The sequence below is a fragment of the Anser anser genome (genome assembly GCF_964211835.1).
Source record: "Anser anser genome assembly, chromosome: 6".
In the NCBI taxonomy this organism is placed as follows: domain Eukaryota; kingdom Metazoa; phylum Chordata; class Aves; order Anseriformes; family Anatidae; genus Anser; species Anser anser.
In genome coordinates, this window is record NC_139726.1 from 17463506 (window position 1) to 17488147 (window position 24642).

Sequence of the window (24642 nt, forward strand, 5' to 3'; positions counted from 1 at the left end):
AAGAAAGAAAGAACATTACTTGCAGTAGTATTCACATACAGGTATTCAGTGTTCCAAGTGAGGTATATGTCTTGCAATTTAAATTTTGAATATTACAGTTAAATAGCACAAATTCTCACTACAGCACCAATGACTGTTTTGCTGCCACACACACAGAGAGCACCTGGAACACCTTATGTCTTTGATTTTAAAGTACTGCTCCAAAGCTTATTGGAAAGAAACACGGTCTGTATGTCCTGACTACATCTGTTCTGAGTATTAATGAGAACTGTCATTTTAACGCTGAGCTTTGCCTATAAGGAGGGTGAAGAATAAATCTGCAAAAAGGGCTTTAAAATATTTCCCCCTGACCTTGGAGGTTTCAGCAATATCCCAAAACTTCAAGTGGCTCTGGTCATCCAGGATGGCCTGGGAGCTGGCACTGTACCTCCATTTAGTCTAATCTGCTGGACAGAGTGGTACCTTTATCTCCTGCCACCTTGCACTGAAAAAATGCCACAACTTTCCATTCCCTTTTTATCTCCACTCTATAAAGAGCACACAATGCAACCAGAAATTCTTCAAGATTTTTATTCTATCTTGTTCTTTGCAAAATGCCATGGAATGGGATTGCTGTATTTTTTTTAAAGTTTTGTCATAACATAATCCTTGCCATGACTTCAACATCAGTGCTGAAATTCAAGCAATCAAAAAGAAAAGTTTGCATAGTGTTCTTCCCCTAGGACTGGCTTAAAGTGCAGAAGTTCCTGTGTATCCGTGGCTGAGGCACAGCTCTGCTACAGCCCCATCACACCACACCCTCCCTAATCACAGGGTGGAAGCTCTGTTATGACTTGGATATGAACACTTCTCTGCCAATAATTCCTGAGACATGAGCTGTCTAAGCTTTAACGTGACACTCCTCTAAGTCGTTTTCTGTGTGGAAACACCTGAATGAGATGAGGTTGGATCTGACAACATGCAAGTGTCCCAGTGCAAAGTAAACACATGGGGGCTGGGGGATACTGCACGCAAAAAGGCAACCCAGAGGAAAATGTTAGCGTATCTATATCATGCAATAAAATCTATTAGTACAACCTTGACCAGCGCTGACATACCCTTCATTCTGCCTGCATTTAAAAAAATTATTAGTTCTTCTCTTAAGTCAGAGTAACAATGAGTATTAAAAACCTCAGAGGACTGATAGCCTGGCAAAGAGCACGACTTTTAAATGATTGGCACAAAACTAACACAGCCTGCTGGTCGCCGAGTCATCACTGGTTTTGAATGGCATACATGAAATACTAGCTCTGGTTCTACTGGGAAAAATCATGCTTCCTACACGATACATTTTTGACTGTCTTCTTCATAAAAGGTGGATGGACTGGGAGGCAGAACTGGTATGGGTTTGCCCGTCTCATCTCTGGGCTTGACCACACATCCTTCAGAGACGTGTACCACTGCAACCGGTAGGCTGTTAGTCAACAGTCAAATCACTTTTATCTCCGAGAGGCAGACTTTAGCACATGACAACTGAATTAACTTAAAATGGATTATCTTACAGAGAATGGTAATTAAAATCCTACAATCATAAAATAAACTAGGAGAAGGTTAGGCTAACGACACTGGAAAAGATATTGGAGACCTATGAAGAGTAAACGCACAAGGAAGTAACAGAAACCCTAAAGCAGGAGACAGAAACTGGACAGCATTGTCTTCAAAATTTTGCATTTCTAAGGGGATTTTTTGCATTACCAGAGGTGAGTTTCGTTTTGGGGTTTTCTAGAAAGAGAAGCCTTAGCATATCTGGGGCAGAAAGTTACTATATTGATATGCTGAAGGACTAACTGATGTTGGTCAGATCACACAGCATTTTAATCTACATGTAGTCCTACTGAAAAATGGAGTTAATCTCAGGAGATATTGCTCAGTATGGCTAAGGATGTCAGGTTCTGGTCTGAAATTATTTTGACTCTCTGATTTTACATGGTGAGGAAAAAAATACACCAGAAGGAGAACACTGAGATATGCATAGTTAACTACCTTAGATGAAAAAAGCTATTCCCCAAGTTGAGTATTTGTCTCTGACTATTTATGAATTATTTCAAACCATCTAGTACTGTGAGAAGCACATGCAACTTCCAAAATACACACTATAAATTTTTGGATAAAGTCAAATGAAAGTGGCTTGAGAACAGCATATAAAGGCATCAGAAAATACTAGAGGTTTCTAGCCCTGTGATTCTGTATTATAGCAGTCACAGGTAGTAAATACTTTATTTAAAGCCACATTATGCCTTCGTTAAAAGACCCCATGATGAGTTGTCCAAAACTCTTCTGAAATGGTCATTTGGGCTTATATTTCCAATCATTGTCTGAAGATAAAGATCATTTATTTTGAAAGTCAGAGCAAATCTGTTCAACTGTTTGAATAAAAATTTCATAAAACCTTATTTTAAGAATAAATATTAATTTTTTGTCATTAGGTGACTGAAAACAACTTAATTTTAAATGATGAAACATTTGTGTACCGGAAGCACTCCCTGACAAATTTAAAAAGACAGAAAAAATTGAAGAAAAACGATCTGCATCTGTCGGACTGTGCATATGTAATATCCAGCACATGCAGCCGTGGAAAAAAAATAAAAAAGAAAAGAAAAAGAAAAAATAAATCAATTTGTGATTTCCAGAAGTTTGTTATCCATCTTATTGAATGTAGATCTGGTTATGTGAACCCGTGTGTTTCTGACCTTCCAGCTTCTTTGCTCCTAACCGTGTCCATAAATGAAGCCAAATGCTATGAAAGTTCCAGTTTGCATTAAAAAAAAAACAACCAGCCAACTGTCTATTTAATACCACCAACTGCTGTGAGAATGCTCTATAGCCTTCGCCCTCCCTGACTCCAGTTCAAGATCTGAATGCTGATGGGAAGGACTGCTGCAATGGAAAGCCAAACTACAGCTTTTGGCTGCTCTTCCACACTTGTGACCTGAGCACCACCTACGTTCACCGCTTCAAGAACACAATGACTGATGGTCATCAGAGGGAGATTCATGCAAAGGAAATAAACCTTCAGAGGAGCTGAGTATGATCTATTGATCCCCCTCCCACAGAAGAATGATCACAGCCCTTAGTCTCTTCAGAAATTTATTTCTTCAGCTTAGCTTCCCTCCTGTTTGTCATAAGATACCTAAGTTATTCTCTCTCAAACACATACAAACATGAATATGTTAGATATATACAAACTAAAAGCTCCAGCAAGCCCTACAGACCAGTCAAACAATCTTTTTTTTTGTGGTTCAGGAAGGAAGGGAGAGTCATTTTTACTGTTTAATTGTTGGGAAGCGTGCAGGCCCAGCAATGAAGGGAGCCATTAATCACGCAGTGATTTGTCTGTATGTGCACGACAGAGGCACAGTATAAATATTCGGAGTTGCATGCATGGCTAAGAGATGGCTGATTTTAAAGGCTATGACTTACAATGGATTTATGCTTCCACAGCTGAAACACTATGTGTAAAATGCCCACTCTGCTGACACTTAATGAAAACCAGCAGACACCCTCTGTAGTATGGAGATGTCTGATGAGCTACTGCCACAGAGACTGTCTGTAACTGTGCACTTCTCAGTGCTTTAACAGCAGCCCAGGGCTTTAAAACCTGGCTGTGGAAAGTGCTGGGCAGCTCTCCTTGCCCCGAATCACCCTCTTCTAGGACTAATGTCTTAACAGAAGAAAGATGTGAGCATAACGTTAGAGAGTAAATACTTCCCTGTCACACACATGTTGTGCACATATGTACATTAGAATTCAGTCTTCATCTGCTCAGTGTCTAACCAAATACACACTGGGTGATATGATGAAACACGAGAACAAGATTGATGTTCTTGTATTGGGCTTCATGTCTGCACTCTTGACTTTACATGGCTAATTTTAACGACACTTCACTAAGTTCTCATTATAGGTACAAAAAATTGCAACAGAAGCTTTAAAATACTATTCCTTTATTCAGTTTTCTGCTAACCTGAATCTTTTAGAAACTTTCATCGCATATTTTCTAGTGACAAAGCATATGAGACTAATGAATTCTAACAGCACTTTAATGATGCAGTAAGCCTGTAAGGCTAGAAACATTTGCCAAAAGCTGTGGGAATTAAAAAAAGAAATTGTGCAACCCAAGATCTCAAATATCAGTAGCTTTGTATGTTTAAAGAGAAACAAAGTATATGCTCCTCACACCATCCTAATCTTTACTGAAATGCAGTGTTCAGGGTTACATTTCTTTGATAATTTACACAGTATTTAATAATTTGTCAAAGGGCTACATTTTGAGTGTTTTTAAGCAGCATTTTTCTTTTCCTTTCCCAGTGTTGCTCCTTAAAACTAATTATGAACTACGAGAACTAGAGCAGTAAAAGCTTCTAATCCTTTTTCTAATGGGTAAAATCTTAGCTCTGCTGTCTTCAGTGTATCAATCAGGACTAACACCAGCACTGTGACCTCTCGATACCCTTTATCAGTGGTTGTCAGACTGTGGTTCATGGACTATTCCTAAAGGGCCTGTGGAAGACAACTAAGAAAGGTGAGTTTATGGTCAAGTGGCTGCAAGTCACTATACAGAGATCTGCAGTGCTGGATACTTTTTAAAGGTAAGCAAGTAAGGTAACTACTTCAAGGCTCCATTTTCATTCCCCTCCTGCACTAGACAGACATCAAAGATCAGAACCATTTCAAGCAGTGATGCCTACCACACCTGGTACACCTCTCCCTAACCTATGTCAAGAGCACTGGCAGGAGCAGGGCTCTCGCACTTGTCTCCAGTTTCCTCCTTGAAACAAAACTGGAGTGATCAATATCTTCACTCTAAGTGGGAAGAGGAAGGTGGGTAACTGATGATCTGTGACCTTTGGGTCATCACCATAACCCACCATTCCTGAAGCCAAAGAAAAAATACTATGGGTTGCTCAGCAAAAATGTTCTCTGCCTTTCTTCCATTAAAACAAAAATATCATGTATGTTATTCTTCAGTAAAAGAGGTATGAAAGAATCTAACAAACATATAACTTTTGTAGTTTTTTACCTTTATAATGAAAAAAATGCTAAGGGAGACAAATACACTCAGCCTTGAATACCTTGGTGTGTCCTTATGTGTTCTACAACACAACTGCTTTCTGTAATTATTTATACAACTATTCTCATGTATCATCATGTAGCTACACGCTGCTGTGATAGGGAGGAGATGCCTTTCATGATTTTGCCCAGCAGATCATTTCTGCAATTGTTTTGGGTCCAGCACAAAACAAGAAGATAGTAAATCTTAAATATATATTTTTAGTGAGGGAGGCTAAGCATGTTGTCTCTGTCGTCACTACTCTTCTTCTATGTCCTGGTTCCTTATACTAGTTTAGTCTCTCTTTCCCCCGATTTACCTCATGAGATTCATGATTCACTGGGCAACAGAAAAGTTTAAATATCACAAAGAAAACAATAATTCTTTACGGACAAAAGCAGAACTAAATGCAAAAGTTATTTCAAGATTATAGCAATAATGTAATAAATGTTCAGTTGAAAAGGGCGTGCAATACAAAAGCAAAGTCCTGAGAGAAATGGACAAAACGTAATAGCCCATAAAACAGAAAAAGATATTAAAATAACTTGCATAACCAAAGTACAAACCCCAGACTAGAACAAGCAGTGAAACTAATATACCACTCCTAGGAGTTACAGGATCATACCAACTTGCAGTGCATTTGAAATTGTTCTCTGAGCTAACCTTCCTTCTTCCGGATTGAAGACAAAAGAGGGCACACTAAATATCGAATATATTTCATTAAGCCAGTATGAAGCAGGGAAATAAAATCTTAGTAGCTTGCTGCATCTGGGTCCAGCTTGATTAACATCATCGATGCTCAGCATGAGGCACACGTCACTCAAAAAGTCTACAACCGATGCGTTTGTGAACCCCCTGCACTACCCTCAGCCCTCTCAGACTCACAGAAGAGTTTCTGTTCTGTATTCCTGTTTCCTACAACTGTGTTTAACTCACTCTACTATTTAAACGCAAACTTAGTTAAAATAACAAAGCTGCATTATGAAAGCATGTTTTTGTTAAACAGATGTTCTTCCTCCCACACCTATTTCATTACAGGCCCTTCTCTCCTACCCTCCTCATCCTGATAGCAGTGTTTTTATAGCCAGCTCCCTTTGCTGATTTTAGCCAAGTTTCTAGGACACAATGTTTTAATTTAAACATAGTTCCAGTTCTACGATTTTATTTTGGATGTATTTGATCTTGATGCTCTATAACCCCCAAAGATGCTAATCTATTTCAAAACATTTTCTTAGCCTTTGTTTGTGCAAGAGCTTTCCCACTGCATCCCCCTTCTCTGTGAAGGTAGTCTAAGACCACAGCAGCCCCATGACTCTGCCCCACTTTTTGGCAAACTGCAGCCTATTATCATCGTGTGCAAGCTGCACCCTCCTATAAGCCTGCATTATTGGACACACGCCTGCTATGTGGTGAGGAACTCCAGGATGAAATTGAACACTATAAAAATCAAAGGGAAAGGAGCAACACAACTTCACAACACCAGCATGGAAAAGTACAGCTGGGGCTATAACCTGTGCAACAAAATTGAGGATCTTTAACAAACTTGGTTCGCGTGACTCCTTTATACACCTACTCATCTGTAGCATTTTTCAGCATCATGGAGTGTACGACTCATCTCACTTAACTGACTTTCAGACATTTGGAGTTATTTCATTCTGAGCCACTCATCTAGATACTCTCTGTGGCCATGAAGACAGCTGACAACAGATACATCAGTCTCTGGAGGTGTGTGCTTCTTTACATGTTTTAGACAGAGAGCCCAAATGACTACGCTGCAGTTGGTAAGTCAGCACCGCAGGTTAAAGTCCAGGAGGTGGATTACATCCTGAGACCCCTCTTCAGTTTCACTTTTCTGACAACTGTCAATTCTGTGCAAATTTTCACTCTCTTTTTCCCTCTATCCGTGCAAATTAATTACTTTCCTGGTAAACATTTTCCTCTACACTCTGCAGAAACCGTTCTTATAACTCGGCGCAGCAGCTTGAACCTGATAATAAAAGGGTGCAAGTCCAGCTTCAGCAGCGGCCCACCAGGGACAATGATTAACAATGATACGCCTGATGGCTCATTCCCTGAGAATAGCGTAATGCAAGTGAGGATAAGAATGAGCAAACTAAAAAGCACTAATAGGAGGTTCTGTTACAGCTTTTTACTGTCTCTAATTGAATAGAAAGCCCTATATGTTAATTTGAACTCTTGGTTTCTCCATACTTTTTACTCTTAATTATGTCCAAGCCATAGCAGCACTGTAAAACTAATCATGGAGGGCGGATCAGAGCACAGTCAGCGTTCAGAGAAAATCATTCCATGATCTCCTTGCCCCTAGAGGGATTTTCCGTCTCATAAAACGCAGATTGCTAAATATCTGCAATAGAAAAATAAATGTTACAGCCCCTACGTATAACGAAATTTCAACAAAATAATTGTAGCCTCGGCAATCAATCCCAGCGCAAAGGGTCCACAAAAGCTAGTGAAGTCAAAACCCTGCATTAGATTAATGCTGGTGAAGGGAGTGGTTTCCTGTGCTCTGAAGCAGCCTGCCATCCCTACCGCAGCACAGACTGTCTCAAACTGGAGTAATCTTTCAGGGATGAAGCATGTATGCATTTTTACTAAACAAGCTACATTCTTTTCTGCCTGCTGATGGCTGCTTTCCTCTTTCTCTGTGTCAAGGTCTGGCTCTGGAAAACGTTTCACCAGCGGGATAAAGGTGGCTTCAAGCAACCACATCAGCAATGTAATTTGTAAAATTCCCACTTGGGATCTGCAATAAAATGGCTACCAAAAGCAGTCTGGAATGTCAGGCATGTATTCTTTCCTCTTTTATTGTCCTGTTCTCTTTCTGTTTTACTCTGCTGCTCTGAATTTCCTTTCCTCATTTCAAGTGTTTATGGAATGTACATTTACTCTCTTAGAAAGAGTGCTGACAAAACAGGCACACTGACGGGGAACGTGGCATGACAGAAAAAAATCGCACTATGTAGTTTCTCTGCGTTTTGCCTTGCATGATGTTTCTAGAACCATTTTTCTTGCTGATCTCCTTTCATCGTCCTGAAGAACCTCAAAACCTGCTTTGACTTGAGAGTAAAATCTCCCAATGAATGAAAATGCCTGGCATAAATGCACTGCTCAGAATCTACTTTTTTTTGATCAAATCTTTTTACAAAATTACTTTGGAAAAATCATCAACAGATGGCAAAAGTAGTCCATTCTTTTGCCTCTTTGAAAAGATAAATTGTTCACAGACGATCAGCCAAACTCAGTTCTGATACACATACAACACATACTTGTCTCCTGACTTCAGCTGGGATTATGTGGTGTGTAAATTTGTGTACAGCTGGCTCAAGGCATCTTAGCTGGTTGTCTTATCTGCTAGGAGAGAACAGTACTAGATTCCTAGAAAATTTTTGGAGTAGCAAAGTGATATACCGTGTTCCAAGTGAGCACGTATTACAGTCACCTAACATGAAACAGTTTAATTTTAATAAGCCTGCCTCTGAATGAGAAACCAGATACAACAATCAGCCTAACAGGCTCCCACTATGTAAGCAGTAACCCATTCATTCATCTTGTTAGAAATATATGCAACATACCAGAAACTCCTGCTGGTGTCTTTATGAATTTTCCATTAAAATGAGCAATCACTGCTTCACATTTTTCTGTTGATTCCATCCTAAGAAAAAAAAAAAAGAATAATTTACATAAATTAAATACTCATCCAGATTCCCACATTTCTGCCTTTTAAAGTATACTTCTTTCTTATTCTTGCTTCACTTTTGTGGCTTGTTTTCCTGTATGAGAGCAACAGAGAGAATGTTTTCTGAGAATACACAGCTTCAGAAAGGTAAAACTGAAATCAGTTAACTTTTTATGCAGTATAAATGCCAAAGTTAACGCCAAACTTCAAATATAACACTCTTATTTATTTAGAGATTACATAGAACATGGATAGCTGTAGTACTTTTGCTGTCTTGAGGAAAGGAGATGAATACACATTCACAACTGAATTCTAAGTGTCCATGATGAATATAACAAATGTTAATGCCATTACTGATAGAGGATACTGAAGTGTCTGTACAGTTTAAGAGTACAAAACTGAAATATAAACATGCCTGACTGCATGACCCAAACTGCCTTTGCAGCTTTTAGTTTATATGCATCATTACAACTAAATGACGTACCTGTCCCTAATTTAATCATTGTTACCTTCCAAACAGGACCAATAACATAACAGCTGTGGCTGCTGCTGAGAATTTATCCAGCATCCTGAACAGGTTAGTGCACTTACGTTGTCAAAACTAGCCTTAATGGCCTGGGTGGACTATTGGTGAGGTACTGCTAGACTGGGAGTGGCTCCACAGGTTGCAGCTACATCCTTACATTGCAATGTAGATGTGTCGGCCCTAACTACCAGCTTGGACTAAATTGGAACAGATGACTGAGACGTGCAAGGAAAACAAAACATATTTTAATAGAAGAATATATTTTGCAGCTGTCTGCAAGATGACGTTTGGGTGTTTAACAGGGATTTTCTTTTCATTTGCTCACTGAGTTCTGTAATGCAGATCCACAAATTATGCCCAATGACCTCAGCAGCAAAGAAGCAGTGCTAGAAGTTAGTAAGTCCTAGCACTTTTTAATTCTGATTGCCTTTCTGCATGGGCCTATGAAATGTAGTCACAGACAACAACCAAAATCATCAAAATGCCAGACTAAACAAAAAGTTTTCTTTATGGTTTCAAAACCACCTTCTAGACAATTTACAGAAGTTCTGAATTCTTGGATCTGAATCAAAGAAATCTATTTTTTTTCTCATATGAAACAAACAATATAACTTAGTTTCAAAGTCAAGCCTGGACTTGATAAAATATATTATCCTTTATTAACTTAGTAAAATGCTCCCAAAGGCAAGAAATGAAAATCTTTATTTAATGTCTACATGTTTCTTTATGCAATTTTAATATTTATGTAATAATGTTCCAATATCTACCTTGCAGAAAGGAAGAAATTTTGAGTAGGTATCACAGTAACAACTTATTCTGTAAATTATGTATAATGTATGTAGGTGTGTATCTATAAATAAATAAATATATATAAAATAATAATGCATCTGTATATATAAAACATACAATGCATAATAAAGAACCTACTGATAAAATACTTTAAAATTAATCTTTCCTAATGCTTTCAGTACCAGTAACATTTTGGATACAAACAAGTCTTTTGGACTTCTACATAAAATTTTAAAACTCTTCTGACCATATTAGAATAAAAGCATTCCTAAAATACCACTGTGGATTCAAGGTAGAGTTAGTAAGAAAGTTTAGAGAGAAAAGACTGCATAAATTCATAAAGCCTACTGAAATATAGCTGAAATGTTACTGGATTCTGCCCTTTCATTCATAATACCAAAAAGTGAATGCTGTACTTAAGCAAGTACCACTATTTTCAAAATTAGTAAATACAATTTTTGGATACATACTTTGTACATGATCCAAAATCATGTATGCATGTTTTGTATATGTTTTGTACTGAGTTCATATTCAAACATATGCATATGCTTATATGAAAAATTGCCAAATTAAATGTACACAGGAAGTATTAGAAACACTTACTGATTTATTTCAAGGGGACAGGAAAAAATAGGTAGGAACCACTATTAAATAAAGGAGTATCATCCCACTCTTTCTAATTTTATTCTTTTGTTGTGTCTTCTTGAAAATAGACAGTTTTCCAAGCAAATACATCATTTTGAGAGGGGAAAAAATTACAGTCCCGTGAATTACCTATAGCCAACTCACAAGGATACCAGTCCCTAAAAATTTCGGCTTCATCAGGAGATATAATTTCTCCAGTTCCGTTCTGTGCACTGATTTTAGACTTTGCTATTTGTTCAAATAAAGAGCTATTGTAATATTGGCTAAACTTCTGAATTATTGGAATTTGACCGTTGACAGAAATTTCACAACATGTTTTTGAGAATCCCAGTTCTTTGCTCAAAGCATGCTCCTATTTTTGATAATGGAAAACTCCAATCTAAAGACACTAAATATGATTGCCATACTGGGTTTAAGCATGACTTAATCAGAGATGGAAAAATACCAGAAAGATACAGAAAAGGCTTCAATGAAAAGACCCCGGAAGAAATTACTTTTTAACCACAGAAAAGGTAGACACACATGAAGAGAATATCTGGGAGGTATCTACTCATTTATTGAAAATATTTATTCTTGTTGATTTAGGAGGCATAATCGACTGAGCTGCCAAACATTTTAAGGTGAGATTTACAGTAAATGAATATTTTGTTTCCCAAATGACAGCTTTAATGAGCCAGAAAATTCAAAGGACTGACATTCAAAGAGTGATGACAAGTGGATTTTCTCAGAGGAAGTAACGAAGAAAAAATTGGGGGGGGAGGGGGGGGGGGGCGCTGCTGTCCTTTCTTATGGTCTCTGTCTGGAATTCAGGCCTCTAAAGCCAGAAATGTCACAGCAGAAGTTTCTGTGAAGCCCCGCATAACCCTTGCGTCAGGCACAGAGCAGAAAGGAGAAGTATAAGGAAGAAAAGGAAGTGGTGGAGGGTGAACTCTTATTCTAGATAGTTGTCCAGTAAGAACAACAGATGCAGATTTAACCATATAAGCAAGATGAGACACAGCCATATTTGCTTAAGCATAGGATAAATTAACAAAGCCCGGCTGATATATTTGTCTAGGTATCCCTTTTCTTTAAAAGTATTATCATTTTTTTTACAACCTCTGCCATTTTCCTCCTATTCTGGTCTCTTCAATTAACAAAGGAAAAATGCAGCCAGCACTGCTAAGGACACTGAAGTACCTGGCAAAGCCAACACCACGGCTTGTCCCACTCGAGTCACGCAATATCCTCGTAGAGATAACCTGCCCAAACGGTTTAAGCATGTTCTCAAGCTCCTGCTCATCCATTGAAAGCGGCAAATTGGAAATGTATAAGTTAGTTGGATCCTGTTCTTGTTGCTGAAACAGAATTAAAAACAAGTGTTATTGTCCTAGCAATGGGCAAGACATTTTGAATACAAAATATAAGAACCATTACATGTAAATACTGCTACAGAGTTTACTTCTCAGGCGACTTGGATCCCTTGGATTAGCAATCTCCATCTTTTGTCACTGTACATAGTATTCCTAAGAGAAGCTCCCCTTCTCCTGATATTATATACTGCTGACAAGGACAGTTTTTAAAGTGGAGATAAAGGTGAATTATTGACCAGTTTATCGTACGTATCACAACTTAATGTTTCAGATTTTTTTTTGAAAGAAGCAGCAGCAAAAGCAACACAAAGGAGGAAATAAAAGGAAATACAACACTGGTGGAAAGAATCAAAAACAAAACAAAAAGCTAAATGTAAACTAAAGCCAGAAAAGATTAGAATAAGAAAATGAAAATAATATGGGGAAACAAGGAAATAATGCATTTAGAAATATGTACATTGACAAAATATTACCATAATAATAGGATGAGGTACACAAAAGTGAGTGGGACACTTGCTCTCTCCCACACACAAACATTTTTGAGTTTTCATCAAACTTTTGCATTATGCATTGAAACAATACAAAAGTGTTCCAAATTTTTTTCTAGAGACAGATAAAATGACAGAGGACAGCCAGTAGATGAGTGATTAGGGCTCGTATTAGATATAGAAGACAAATGTAGTCACATCTTTGCAATTCTGCTGACCTTATGGCTATCTACTTTTTGTGATCTATGTACATAGCAAGAAATTCCACCTTAATCAAAGAAACATTTCTGCTGAAATCGATCATTTCCAGTTTGTCTACAGATTCTCCAGCTGTGGTTAAGGAGGCATCTCTTGCATCTCTCTCATGCTGCTGATTGCTGGCCATGCTCTGTGATGAAATACATTCTTAATGTACACAGATCTATATGATTTGGCCCTTACAGTTGTGTAAAACCTTGATGATGTCATTGTGGCTTCCTGTATAGATGTATGTGTCTGCAGCATGCAGAATACTCAGAACTTCTCTGGCATTAGGAATGGCGTGACATGAAAGAAATATAATTTTATCGGCATAGGCCTTGGCATATTTTCATTCTGTGCAGGAGGGCTAACTTAACAGTACTGTTGCTAACTTATTGTATAATTAATTTATTTTCTATCCTGGATATCACCTCTCAGTTGGTCCTGCTGTTTCCAAGGATAAAAAAAGGAAAGAGAGCTAAGTCTTGGGCATTTTAAGTACAGAAATGAGTTCTCACACTCCAAAAAATAATGAAAGTTAAAAATGGGGAAGCAAATTGTCCGCTTAAAGACCTACTCTATTTTTTTTCACCGAGTCTTGCATTCAGTTAGAAAGGGCTAATGTTTTGAAGTTTTCTTTAAGTTTTTTTGTTTTTAAGAAAATTTAGCATCATAGGATCTATAAAAGGGAAATGTTCCCATTACACCCTCCCGATCTGCACACAATGCCACTGATACAACTCTTAATTTCTAGCCACACTGAAATCCCATGCAATTTACAAAACACAAACTTTTTCAAGTGCCTGAGTGTTATCCTATGCAGTCCCTTTACAGTCCATTACATGTGGCATTTAATTAGCACACGTTTCCTTTTGTTACCTAATGGGAACAACACCACCAGTAATAGTGAATCTGTACAGTACACATATAAGTTTGTCATTTAAATTATCTTTGATCACCTGACTTGTCTTTTGGATTAGAAAAATCAGCAGAAAGAGAAGATGAGAAAATAGATTCCCAGGGAACCCATAGTTCACATTAATATTCACTGCTGGGAGTGTTCAACTGTGAGGGAAAAATCTGTGTTACAACAGCTACGTTTTTGACATACATTTTACATTTCCTCAGCTAGAAATGTGAGGTGAAGATAACTTTCAAGTTTTTAGAATTTGTTTGTTACTTAGATTGTGTTAGACAATTTGGGGTTATACCTTAAGATATGAAGGCTTACTTTCTTCTTTAACGAACACTATTAACAAAACCTTTCTATAGAAAGTTTTAGCCACAGGCATCACAAAATTGCACTTCTAGCTATAGCGTAATTTCCTGAAACTCAGAATAGTATTTGAAAGGAAAAATTTGGATTTTTTAAACTTTTTATTATAAGCTGTGAAATATATTGCACACAAATATCCTAAAACTTCTCTAAATAACCTGAAACAGTATACAGGCTGAAAATCAGATCCTTTGAATATTTTCACCTACTTTGCTAATTCTTTTATTCTATATTATCAGAAAGCCTGAATTATATTATAAAATGTTCTCATTAAAAAGCCTAACAATCTTTGGAAGGATGAGAAAATAAATAGCAGATTTTGTTCACACTAATAAAAATGCAATATACATGCTAAAAAATAAATCTCACATTCAAAAACAAATAATAGAGAAAGAAACTCACTTAACCGTAGAATGTCAGAGCAATGTTTTATTTGGGTAACTGGGGAGATCACATTCCCCTTGTCCCAAGCTCCTATTCCAGACTGTGGGGTTACCATACTTTTGCATTATATGTGGAGTATTAAGGATGAGAGGTCGCAAGCTTTCCTTGCCACAAAGGACACAAAGCCTCCTGCAATTCACTGTACCACATGAAGATCCTCCTCCATACATGCTGGGAAGCTCAGTTCTTGTACCTGTCCACCTAAGCAGAGAGCTTCATGCCATAAATCGTGTCACAATGTTGTTAGAGGAAATGAAGGGAATGCTTAACTCTTTAAGAGTATTAGCAACGTCACCACTACCCCAAATTGCAAATCCCTTTGGAACTAAGGGTGGGGGGAAAAGGGGGGGATGGGGGCAGTGTCAGGAAGTCTTTCTAAGGACAGAAAGCATTAGTGATGGAGAAATTTGGCTTGATTCCCACGAAACAATCCTTACCTTGTATTAGTAACTGATAGGGTCTCTATCAGGTAAGTGCCGAAGGAGTGACTGGTAAGGACTTACTTCTACTTGCCTGACACTTTCTCTATGTCAGTCTGTTACAGCCTGAATACTCCCAGGGATTCAGTTATTTCTGCTTTTGGTCCACCAGTGGGACATACTGACCACAGTGGAAAAAAGGGAGTTTGAAGATACTTCTAGGTAAGCCCATAGCTCGTTTAAAAAAAAAAAAAAGGCTAACATGGGAGACGAAAGGCAAAAAGTTCAATGGATCAGGCTGTCACAATGAAATTCTGGGATACTAGCTGGAATTTCATTCCTCTGTAATTCTCCCAGAACAAAATAGTTAAAATGCCAACAAACACATGCCAAAGTGCACTGAGGTTATAACTACACTGCAGATGCTTCGGCAGTACCCCAAACCCACAGCTGCCCAAGAGTGGAAGTCATTCAACCGTAGGATCAATCTAACAGGATAAATTCATTTAACCCACTTCTTCGTTTTGCAGGAAAAAAAGACTGCCATCAGTAGTCAGAATAGCTGGTTTACAAAATGAGGATAATACTGTTGGGGTAGATGTAAAGGAAGACCAAACTCCTTTCTAAAGTATATCTGGAATTTTATGCAGTTTGGCAGTAGAAAAATTACACCCATTAGCATGTAAAATACCCTCCTCCTCCCCCCCCCCAATCTCAATTATTCATGTCATCATGCAGCTTCTGTCTTCTCCACAAGAATAAGTCTTAAAACAGCTATCTTGGTAAGTGTGAGGAGATTGTAAGAAGCAAATCATTTCCTTTCCCTTAGAACACGCTGCATTTCCAAGCTGACTTCCAAATGGCAACCACAACCAGAACTTCACATCCATCTTTATCCTGTCTTACACAAAAGGCACTGTACAAACAGATGTTTGCTTTTATAAAAGGATTTGGCATGGAAAATGGTTAAACAGTTAAAAATTCAGGAAGTTTTGAGAGAGGGAAACTTTTTAACTTGTCCCTCTGTCTCTCTCTGGCAAACAGCAGTTTAATACATTAAGTTCTGTGATTTCCTTCCTTAATGAAACCCATCCCACCATAACACAGTTCACATAGTTATTACACTTCTGTTTAAGAAGGGAAAATTAACTCCTTTGATATACAAGTTTCTAATGTTTGTTCTGCAATTCAGCAAAGAAGTGCAACGGGCAAATATATCTGCAAACATAACCATCCTGCTCAAACTTTGCCTATAGACCGTAATCATTCTAAGTGCTTTCAAAGGTAGATTTTTCTGTGGTTGAAATCCATGAAACCACATCATCTGCTTTCACCTTAGGAATTTCAAATCTCATGAAAATTATTTGTACAATACATGAAATTATTTGTACAATATTATGAGAATGATCAAGAAGAATTACTGAAGTCAGTGGAGAGGTTCCTACTTAGGGTAGTAAGCCAACATTAAAATATAAACCACTGAACCATTGGGATTTCTTTTTTTTTTTTTGATCTAAATGATCTAGGAAAACTGCTTGAGAGTCTTCATATCTCATGTAGGGTCTCCTCAGTTAACACAGCCTTCAGCAGGTTGTTGGGAGTTGGACTCAATGATCCTTGTGGGTCCCTTCCAACTTGGGTTATTCTATGATTCTAGGTCCTGAAAGACACTGAAAGCATGCAGCACTTTGCAGATTACGAGCAATGTTAGGGAATTTGTGGGCTACCATAAGAATGCACATTACTGAGGAAACCAGGAAGTCTTATTTTTAGCAATTCACATCAGCAAGTTTCTATTGGTCTTTTCTCAAACACCTTTAGTTGTGCGTCCAGAACTTCTCTAGCGGGGCACAGTAAAACAAAACTTGCAGAACAGTGCACCTTCAGTTCAATGCCCTTCTTATTCCCAAACAGCACTTACAACACTAACTTAATAAGCTGACTACAAGATAAAGTATTTCTCTGGAATAAGAGAATAGAAATGGTCAACCACTAACGTTCATTTCTGTAGAAAAGTGGTGATCTTGAGTCCTACATAACGTGAAAGGCTTTACCATCATCTGAAAGAAATTAACAAAAACCTCCCTGTGCGTGTGGAACCGTTCCTAAATTGCAAGCAAGAAACTTGGCAAAATGATAAGACATCTGTTTTCTCTTGCTCTATGTAAGGTCACAGTTAACAGATAGCCATTCAGAAACATGTGACTAGTCACTGCTCACAGCATGGAAGATCCTCTGGCTGATAGGGAAGGGATTAAATGCTTGTCTGCCTACATATAGAAACTACTTTAAATTTTACAGTTGGCCTGCGTCTCACCAAAATATGTCTGTTTTAGCCACAGTTTTAATACTGTCTGACCACAGACTGTTAACAAGACAATTCAGTGGAAAAATCACTGCCATGATCTTCACTTCTTATCCAGAATTCCACAAACACTGTATATGATTAATAAGCTAAGTATTTTAATTCATTTTCACAAGCACATCTGTATTATAAATCAGAACTGTCTGAAAAGTAATGTTTAACTACAATAAGCACTGTGTTCAAGTTTGCAATCAATCACTGCAGCCATATATTCCTTTTTATTCCTTGCGCCCTTTGCTCCAAGGGCACTGACTTGCACCCTGCCAGTGCTGGATATTGCTCACGGATGCCATCGTTTTCAGCAGAAAGCTGAATGAGCCCACCAAAGCTCCTAAGAGGGCAATCGACCCTGGTCGGAACAACGCACAGCACTACTTCGCAACTGAGCTAAGACTTTTGTGGGCTGAAGCTGCATATTCAAGGGAAGCAGCTGTTAACTGGCTTATTTAATGCAAATGCAATTCCGGAAGTGACGGTCATTTAGGCCACAGGTAAGCAAAATTAGGCTTACTTTCAATTTATTGTAAAATGACTTGTAAGAACACGGTTCTGCAGTAATGCCCACTATATTTAAAACAACTACCCTCTATTTTTTTATTATAGCTAATTGAAATTTAAGTACCCAAATGGAAGGAAACTGATTACACTTACTTAAGACAATCTATTGCCATAGGACTTAATACTATTGCCTACAGAAGGCACTACAAACTAGGTAAAAAGAAAACTCCTCTTATAAGAGAGTTTCTAAAAACTGCTGTAGAAATCTGCTCCTGTTTGCTTGTCATCTGTTCTTTGGCATTCAGAAACCCAGATGCAGAATAAAAACTACTGCAATATGCCTACCTTCTCTAGTTAGATTAAGTGCACATGCTACCATGGTAACCTAAACTTATTTTCTTACTTTACTCTGTAGGAATGAAAACTGATTTAATTCTCCAGAAGGTTGCCACAGTGAAGACAAGTACAAAAAGCAATACATTATTAAAAGTCATAAAAGTTAGCTGTTTCTCATTCTTGTAACTCAAAACCATGTTCTTCATCAGCGACGTGAAAGAAGACTACCCTTAATGCATTGTTTTTAATAGCCATGGAACAGCCTTGACTTCTGTTGTAAAGACAAAGACAAGTGGCTAAGCAGACCTTTCCTCCCAAAAAACATACCTGCTGTGTAATTCACACTCTAGTGTTACAGATCATCTTTTCCAAACATGTTTGGAAAAAAAGTCATCTATAGTAAGTTTAGAATATAAAAATTGGACTTAACTGGAAAGAAAGATACAGCTACCAACCCGTGGGGAGTGCTCCACTGTTCTGCCTTTCTAACCATTTGTACAGAATATAAAGATGACAAGTTTATTCGTCTCTGGGTTCTGGTGCATCAACATGATCTCAAAGGGCTAACATTTATAAGAAACTAAAAAACACCCCCACGTTTAAGACAGAGTTTTGTGTTGCTTTAAGGGTCAAGAGACTGCTCCAGAAAATGGAAACAGTTACCTCGTGACTGCTGAACAGTCAGAGTATGCTTTAAAACTTATTTTGCATTGTTATCATGGGCATCCTTCTGACACAACAAGTCTAAAGGCGGCCCTAATGTTTTGCACATGCCTGAAATACAGGAAAACATTCAGTGGTTTGTTAATGCAAGATCAAGTGCAATACGCATGAGTATACTTTCTTGCTTCAATGCTTCAGTAAGTATGCGAAGATTTTAAGGAAGTGAAGACTTTAAGGAAGAAAATATAAAATTATGAATCTGAAGAGCTAAGTCCTAAAAATATGTGACTGTGGGGAAATCTTTCAATGGATAAACAATGAGTCTTCCCCCAAAAATGCACATTAGTAAATGGAACAACATTCCTTGGCTCAAATTAACAAATTTCATTGTCCGCAGAAATCCTCCAAGCCCATGCACTACTTTCATGGGTTCTGTTGTAAGTTCACATTTACCAAAAATAAGTTTGTGTTTCTGTAGGAAAAAGAAAAAAGGAAAACACAAACTGGAAAAGACTAAATGGAAAAGACTAAACTGGAAAAGACCAGTGTGCCCTGGCGGCCAGGAGGGCCAACCGTGTCCTGGGGTGCATCAAGCACGGCATCGCTAGTAGGTCAAGGGAGGTGATTGTCCCGCTCTACTCTGCGCTGGTGCAGCCTCACCTCGAGTACTGTGTGCAGTTCTGGGCACCACAGTATAAAAAGGACATGAAACTGTTGGAGAGTGTACAGAGGAGGGCTACGAAGATGGTGAAAGGCCTGGAGGGGAAGACGTACGAGGAACGGCTGAGGTCACTGGGCCTGTTCAGCCTGGAGAAGAGGAGGCTGAGGGGAGACCTCATCACAGTCTACAACTTCCTCGTAAGGGGGTGTCGAGAGGCAGGAGACCTTTTCTCCATTAACACCAGTGACAGGACCCGCGGGAACGGGGTTAAGCTGAGGCAGGGGAAATTTAGGCTCGACATCAGGAGGGGGTTCTTCACAGAGAGGGTGGTTGCACACTGGAACAGGCTCCCCAGGGAAGTGGTCACTGCACCGAGCCTGTCTGAATTTAAGAAGAGATTGGACTGTGCACTTAGTCACATGGTCTGAACTTTTGGGTAGACCTGTGCGGTATCAAGAGTTGGACTTGATGATCCTTAAGGGTCCCTTCCAACTCAGGATATTCTATGATTCTATGATTCTAAATATCACTAAAGAGCTTGGCTTTATCCAGGCTGCAAGCACAATCGTACTTCTCATGGCTTAAGTTTGCTAGACAGAAAGCTGACAAGAATTATGTTGTGTTTGTTTTTTTTTATAAACCTTTCTTATTCAGTAGTTCATTTTTACCTTTTATATTTACATAATGGTTTACATCAGGAAGAATAAGAATTGATTCCAATTTTCCTGTTAAAAGGATCACTTGTCCACCCATCTGAAACACAGTTACTTCTGTAGCACCAAGCTAAACACAGTTGAATACTATTCAATGAGAGAAAATCTCGTAACATTGACTTCAAATGCCTGATGTTAAGTTCAAGGTCAAAAATTTAGGAGGATCTGGGATACTCATATCTCCATAACTTTCAGACCTTGCTGTCTGATTCTTTTTTTTTTTTTTTTAAATCTTCATTCAAAATGCCAATGTACAGTAGATTTTCTGCACGCACCTACCTTCCTATACAAAGCCATTTGCTATCTGCTCTGAACAGCGCAGAATTCTACACTTATCTCACTACTTTTGCTTTTGGGTTGGCGTGGGAAGAGGAGAGAGAAATTTCTCAGATAATAAAAATTCACCCTGATAGCAACCATAACTTTTCTAACACAGATTGGTAGTGTTTATGATATTGTCTGTACTGTTCATGCACAAAGATCTATTTTGTGAATTATTTAGGAAAAAATGTAAGGTACAATTAAATCTTAATTGACTAAATCCTACAAAAGTAACATTTCAGATATATCCTAGGTTATGTATTGTCATAGTCTCCCCTCCCAAAATTAAAAAGACCTGGAATTCAGTCAAATGTTTCTAAGCATCCTCACTAGTTTTCAAAACAGGATTTGTTATTTTAATGGTCTTGTTTTAAAATACCATTTCTACAAAATTCTCTTTTAAGCAGTGTTATATTCCTCTTGAGTCAGCATGTGCCCAAACTCCACATCCCCTGAAAGCTACAGTATTCAAACAACTATGAAGACATTTAAAAAGAAATCTTTTTCCTTTGTCATTCTTTAGTAACAGGGGACTGCTGAACAAATCTTAGATCCCATTTTTCATAAGTTCATGAAAGCAGAGAGGTACTCAGCAGCCCAGCTTTAATAAAAGATCAAAACTAGCTATGAAAATGGTAAGAGCTGTTCAATACTACTCCTAATCTTATCTAAGAATGCACAGCTATGCACAGTCTGAATTTTTGAACATTATTATTGGTTTCTTATTGAAGTGTTCCTTGAGGAGCGAGGACAATAAACTAATAAAAGAAATTTCAAGAAGAAATTAAAATGAACCAAAATAAAAATTAGACTCTCAGCCAGTTACTATCTAGCTTAGAAATAACCGTACTCTTGCAAGACATGCATCTGCTCTTTCTGTACATCATCTCTAGTGTAAAGAGATAAGCTGTTGGTTTTGAACTGCGTCCTGAAACAAACTGGCTGCCACCGCAGCTCACGTCATCTCCTCATCCCCTTCCACAGTCACTGGTGCACACTGGAAAAGAAACCTGAATGCTGGAAATACACCAATGGAAATGAGGAAAGGGGATATTACCCATCACCCCCATTTTAATTTTCAGTCAAAAAGCTACTCCCATCGCCTTGGCAGTGCAGTAACCATCTTCTGTAACAGTAACCATCTTCTGTAAGCTCTCAGAAGAATTATCTGACCAACAGGAATTGTTAGAGGCGTTTCCATTTCAGCTGTCACCAGAAGATGCTATTAACCAGCACACAGCAAAAAATAAATAAATAAATTTCAAGTTGCTCGAGTCTAATTGTCTTAGTAAAGTTTTCCAAATCCAGATCTCTGAAAGAGCAGGATAATTGAAGACATAACGTTTCTTAAGCAATGGTCTAACACTTGGTTCCTTAATTGACACTATCATTGTGACATCTCCCAGGACGTGGCCACTTCTCCAAAAACAATGAGCCCCACTGGGACAGATCTCACAGGATGTGACTCGAAGCTATGTCTCAGGCCCCAAATTCTCCAAGTCTGCTCAGCAATAGCTGAAACATAGCAAATGAGACTATACTTTTCTGGAGTCAGATCAGCTTGGAAGCAGACAGCTGAGTACAGCACGTGCTTACCCAGTGCACAGGAAAAGCTCAGTCATTATTTGAAATTATCTCTACAAAACAAACAACTGAAGTTTTAATAAGTATAATCTGGACTGTTTCTACCAAACTACAATTTGTAGCTGACCTTCAACAGTTGAGTAATTTTTAATTCATCTATATATAGCTACAGTAAGATGCTGCAAAAAGGGGTTCACGGCAGTCAGACTCAGAACAAGGCCCCAACAGTAAAATTTTTCCTTCCGCTTCATCTGCAATCCAGGAGGAGGTTGTGAAGACTTAGGAGCGGTGCTACTGACAGCCATGAGCACAGTGTGGGGATGCTTTCCCAAACGCAGCCAGCAGGCACTTCTCTTTGTTACTCAGGCAGTTGCACTGGTCAGTGAGGAAACCCACTGGGCAGACAGCTGACAAACTGTGTCCTTTCTGAGTGACATTCAGGCACGTGCCAGATTAAACAGCTTCACTGCTGCACAATCACCTTAAAGCACTAATGCTAACACGTTAAAGGAGAATATAAAATACACAAATCCAAGTAAACTTCATACAGTTTCATGCATGTGAAGAGTCTGATTTGCTAATCTTGTCAAAAGAACTGTAAGCGAGTGGCGATCCTCACTTTGGAGCATCCCAGTGGAGATACGATTTTTCAGACAAAAGGCACCGCTACCCTCCCCGTCCCAATTCAATGGCTCAAAATAAAAAGACGAAAATCAAAGCACTCAAACTCTGTCACTTGTGACTGTTTGTTGTCACTATTGATTGTTGTTGTTTTGTGGGTTTTGTTGGGTTTTCTTTTGAAAATAATTCAAACACTTATCCTGTTAAGAAGCAGAATAACAAGTTTCACTCTAATGCAAACTTTATAGTTACAGATTTCCCACAGGTCAGCAGGCTTGACAGACTCAAAGTGTCAGAAAATCAATCAAAACTGTCAAGTAGTATGGTGCACATTTTTTCATTAACGCTAACAGAAAGAAATATTACCAGTATTGCAACTAACTGGCAGAGGAAATGATTCAAAAATATATACTAAGGGAAAAACTAAGAAACTATTCATTAGATTACTACAGTGAATTATTAAAGCTTCTCCATCTAGTCAATTCAAGAAGACAATTAAATCACCTAAAATTCTTTATTAGCAAAATGAATTTACTTGACTTGTATTCTGCTTTCTCCCCTCCTACCTAGATAAATCTGTAAGATGGCAGACAGAAGCTTTGAAAAATCTGGTGTATATTTCAAAGTGATTAACTAAAAACTAAAGATTAATTGAAAGGTCTTTATTAAACATTCATAAAATATTATAAAAAGAAAAAAGTCCAGTGTTTTCCAGTAAGCATGTATGTTTGTATCATGGCTGTAATGAAACATGCATTAAGTATGAAACATATGGTTTCCATTTTGTTGCCCTGGAACCTATCCAAAGACTTTTTATGTTGTTAGCTTAACTGTTCTCCTCAACTGAGAAGCTGTGGAAAATATCTCATCTGAAAACAATCTGTACCTAATGGATAACTATAAAAGATTTGCTAGATCTGCTGCAGACTATTTTATAAAAAAGCATCCTAGTTTACTGTTTAATTACTGGAATATTTTTATTTAATTAGAATATAATTTTCAAACTAACAAGAATTTACTTTAAGAGGTAACATAAATTATATGAACAGATTATGTTGGAAATATTTTCTTAAATAAATTTGTAGTGGTGTCTATGCCATTCTATTGGAAACTGGCCATCTGACCTAACAACAGCGCATGACAGAACCATTATTAGTATGTCATTTCCCTGATTTTATAGATTTACAAAACTTATATTGTGGTGACAGAGCTCTGCTCTGAAGATCATGTTAACTCATAACTCAATTCAGAGGTAAGGATCAGTATTAATGGTAGAAAAAGAAGAAAGATCATATTTCTTTATTTTTAAATGCCTGGGTTTGCTCTGATGCAGAAAGTGGTTGTCAAAGATTTGGATGGGAATTTCAAGAAACAGATCATGAATGCTCAGATTTACATTTTATTTCTGTTAACACAAAATATATTAGAAATGCTGAAGACAAAGCCACAAGATTATATTTTGCTGTTATGCCTAAAAATTCATTCCCAAATTGCAAGGCTGTTAACCTCAGGAACTACAATTGGAAAATGTATATAAACTCTTACACCTGTATGCTGTAAACTGTTTAAGCTACTGACTTGTTCCAGAAATTAACATGATGAATTTAACCCATTAAGCCTTCTATAGTTCTTTAAAATTACTGCTAATCTCTCTTTTGATGAAAAGCCAATGGAAAAATAGTATCATGAATAAAGTGAGAAATCCAACCGGATCTGTTTGGAGACTTGACCACACTATTCTTTATTTCATGAGTTGAGCAGATTTGGGATATGCCATTAATATGCCACGTGGTTTGAGCTCTGCGCTCTCTGTGATGGTCCTGCAACCTGAGAATGCACATGGCCAATGCTCTGCTACCATACAAGCTTGTTCATCTTCACAACCCACTACAAGAATTAGCCTGTTATTTTAACTCAC

General features: G+C 37.9%; 1 protein-coding gene and 1 long non-coding RNA gene across 18 annotated transcripts in view; one reads left to right on the forward strand and one right to left on the reverse strand.

Annotated features, from left to right (window-relative positions):
• The window catches only part of RBMS1 (RNA binding motif single stranded interacting protein 1), a 239500-nt gene that overhangs the window by 13437 nt on the left and 201421 nt on the right, over positions 1-24642 (reverse strand). For all 14 annotated transcript variants that reach the window (XM_083840873.1, XM_083840874.1, XM_083840865.1 and 11 more), the window contains 2 exons: positions 11923-12080; positions 8680-8759 (listed from right to left, as the gene is read on the reverse strand). In XM_083840873.1, coding sequence (XP_083696999.1) covers positions 8680-8759; positions 11923-12080 — 238 coding nt within the window. The remainder of the gene's footprint in view (positions 1-8679; positions 8760-11922; positions 12081-24642) is intronic.
• On the forward strand, positions 5-24636 carry LOC310901390. 4 transcript variants are annotated; one of them, XR_014585753.1, is made up of 4 exons: positions 5-7890; positions 9304-11363; positions 15078-15184; positions 17572-24636. It is a non-coding gene; the product is annotated as an uncharacterized lncRNA (long non-coding RNA). The 4 variants fall into 4 exon arrangements; XR_014585754.1 differs by having other exon boundaries at positions 9304-9360; positions 11329-11363; positions 15078-24636; XR_014585752.1 differs by having other exon boundaries at positions 15078-24636.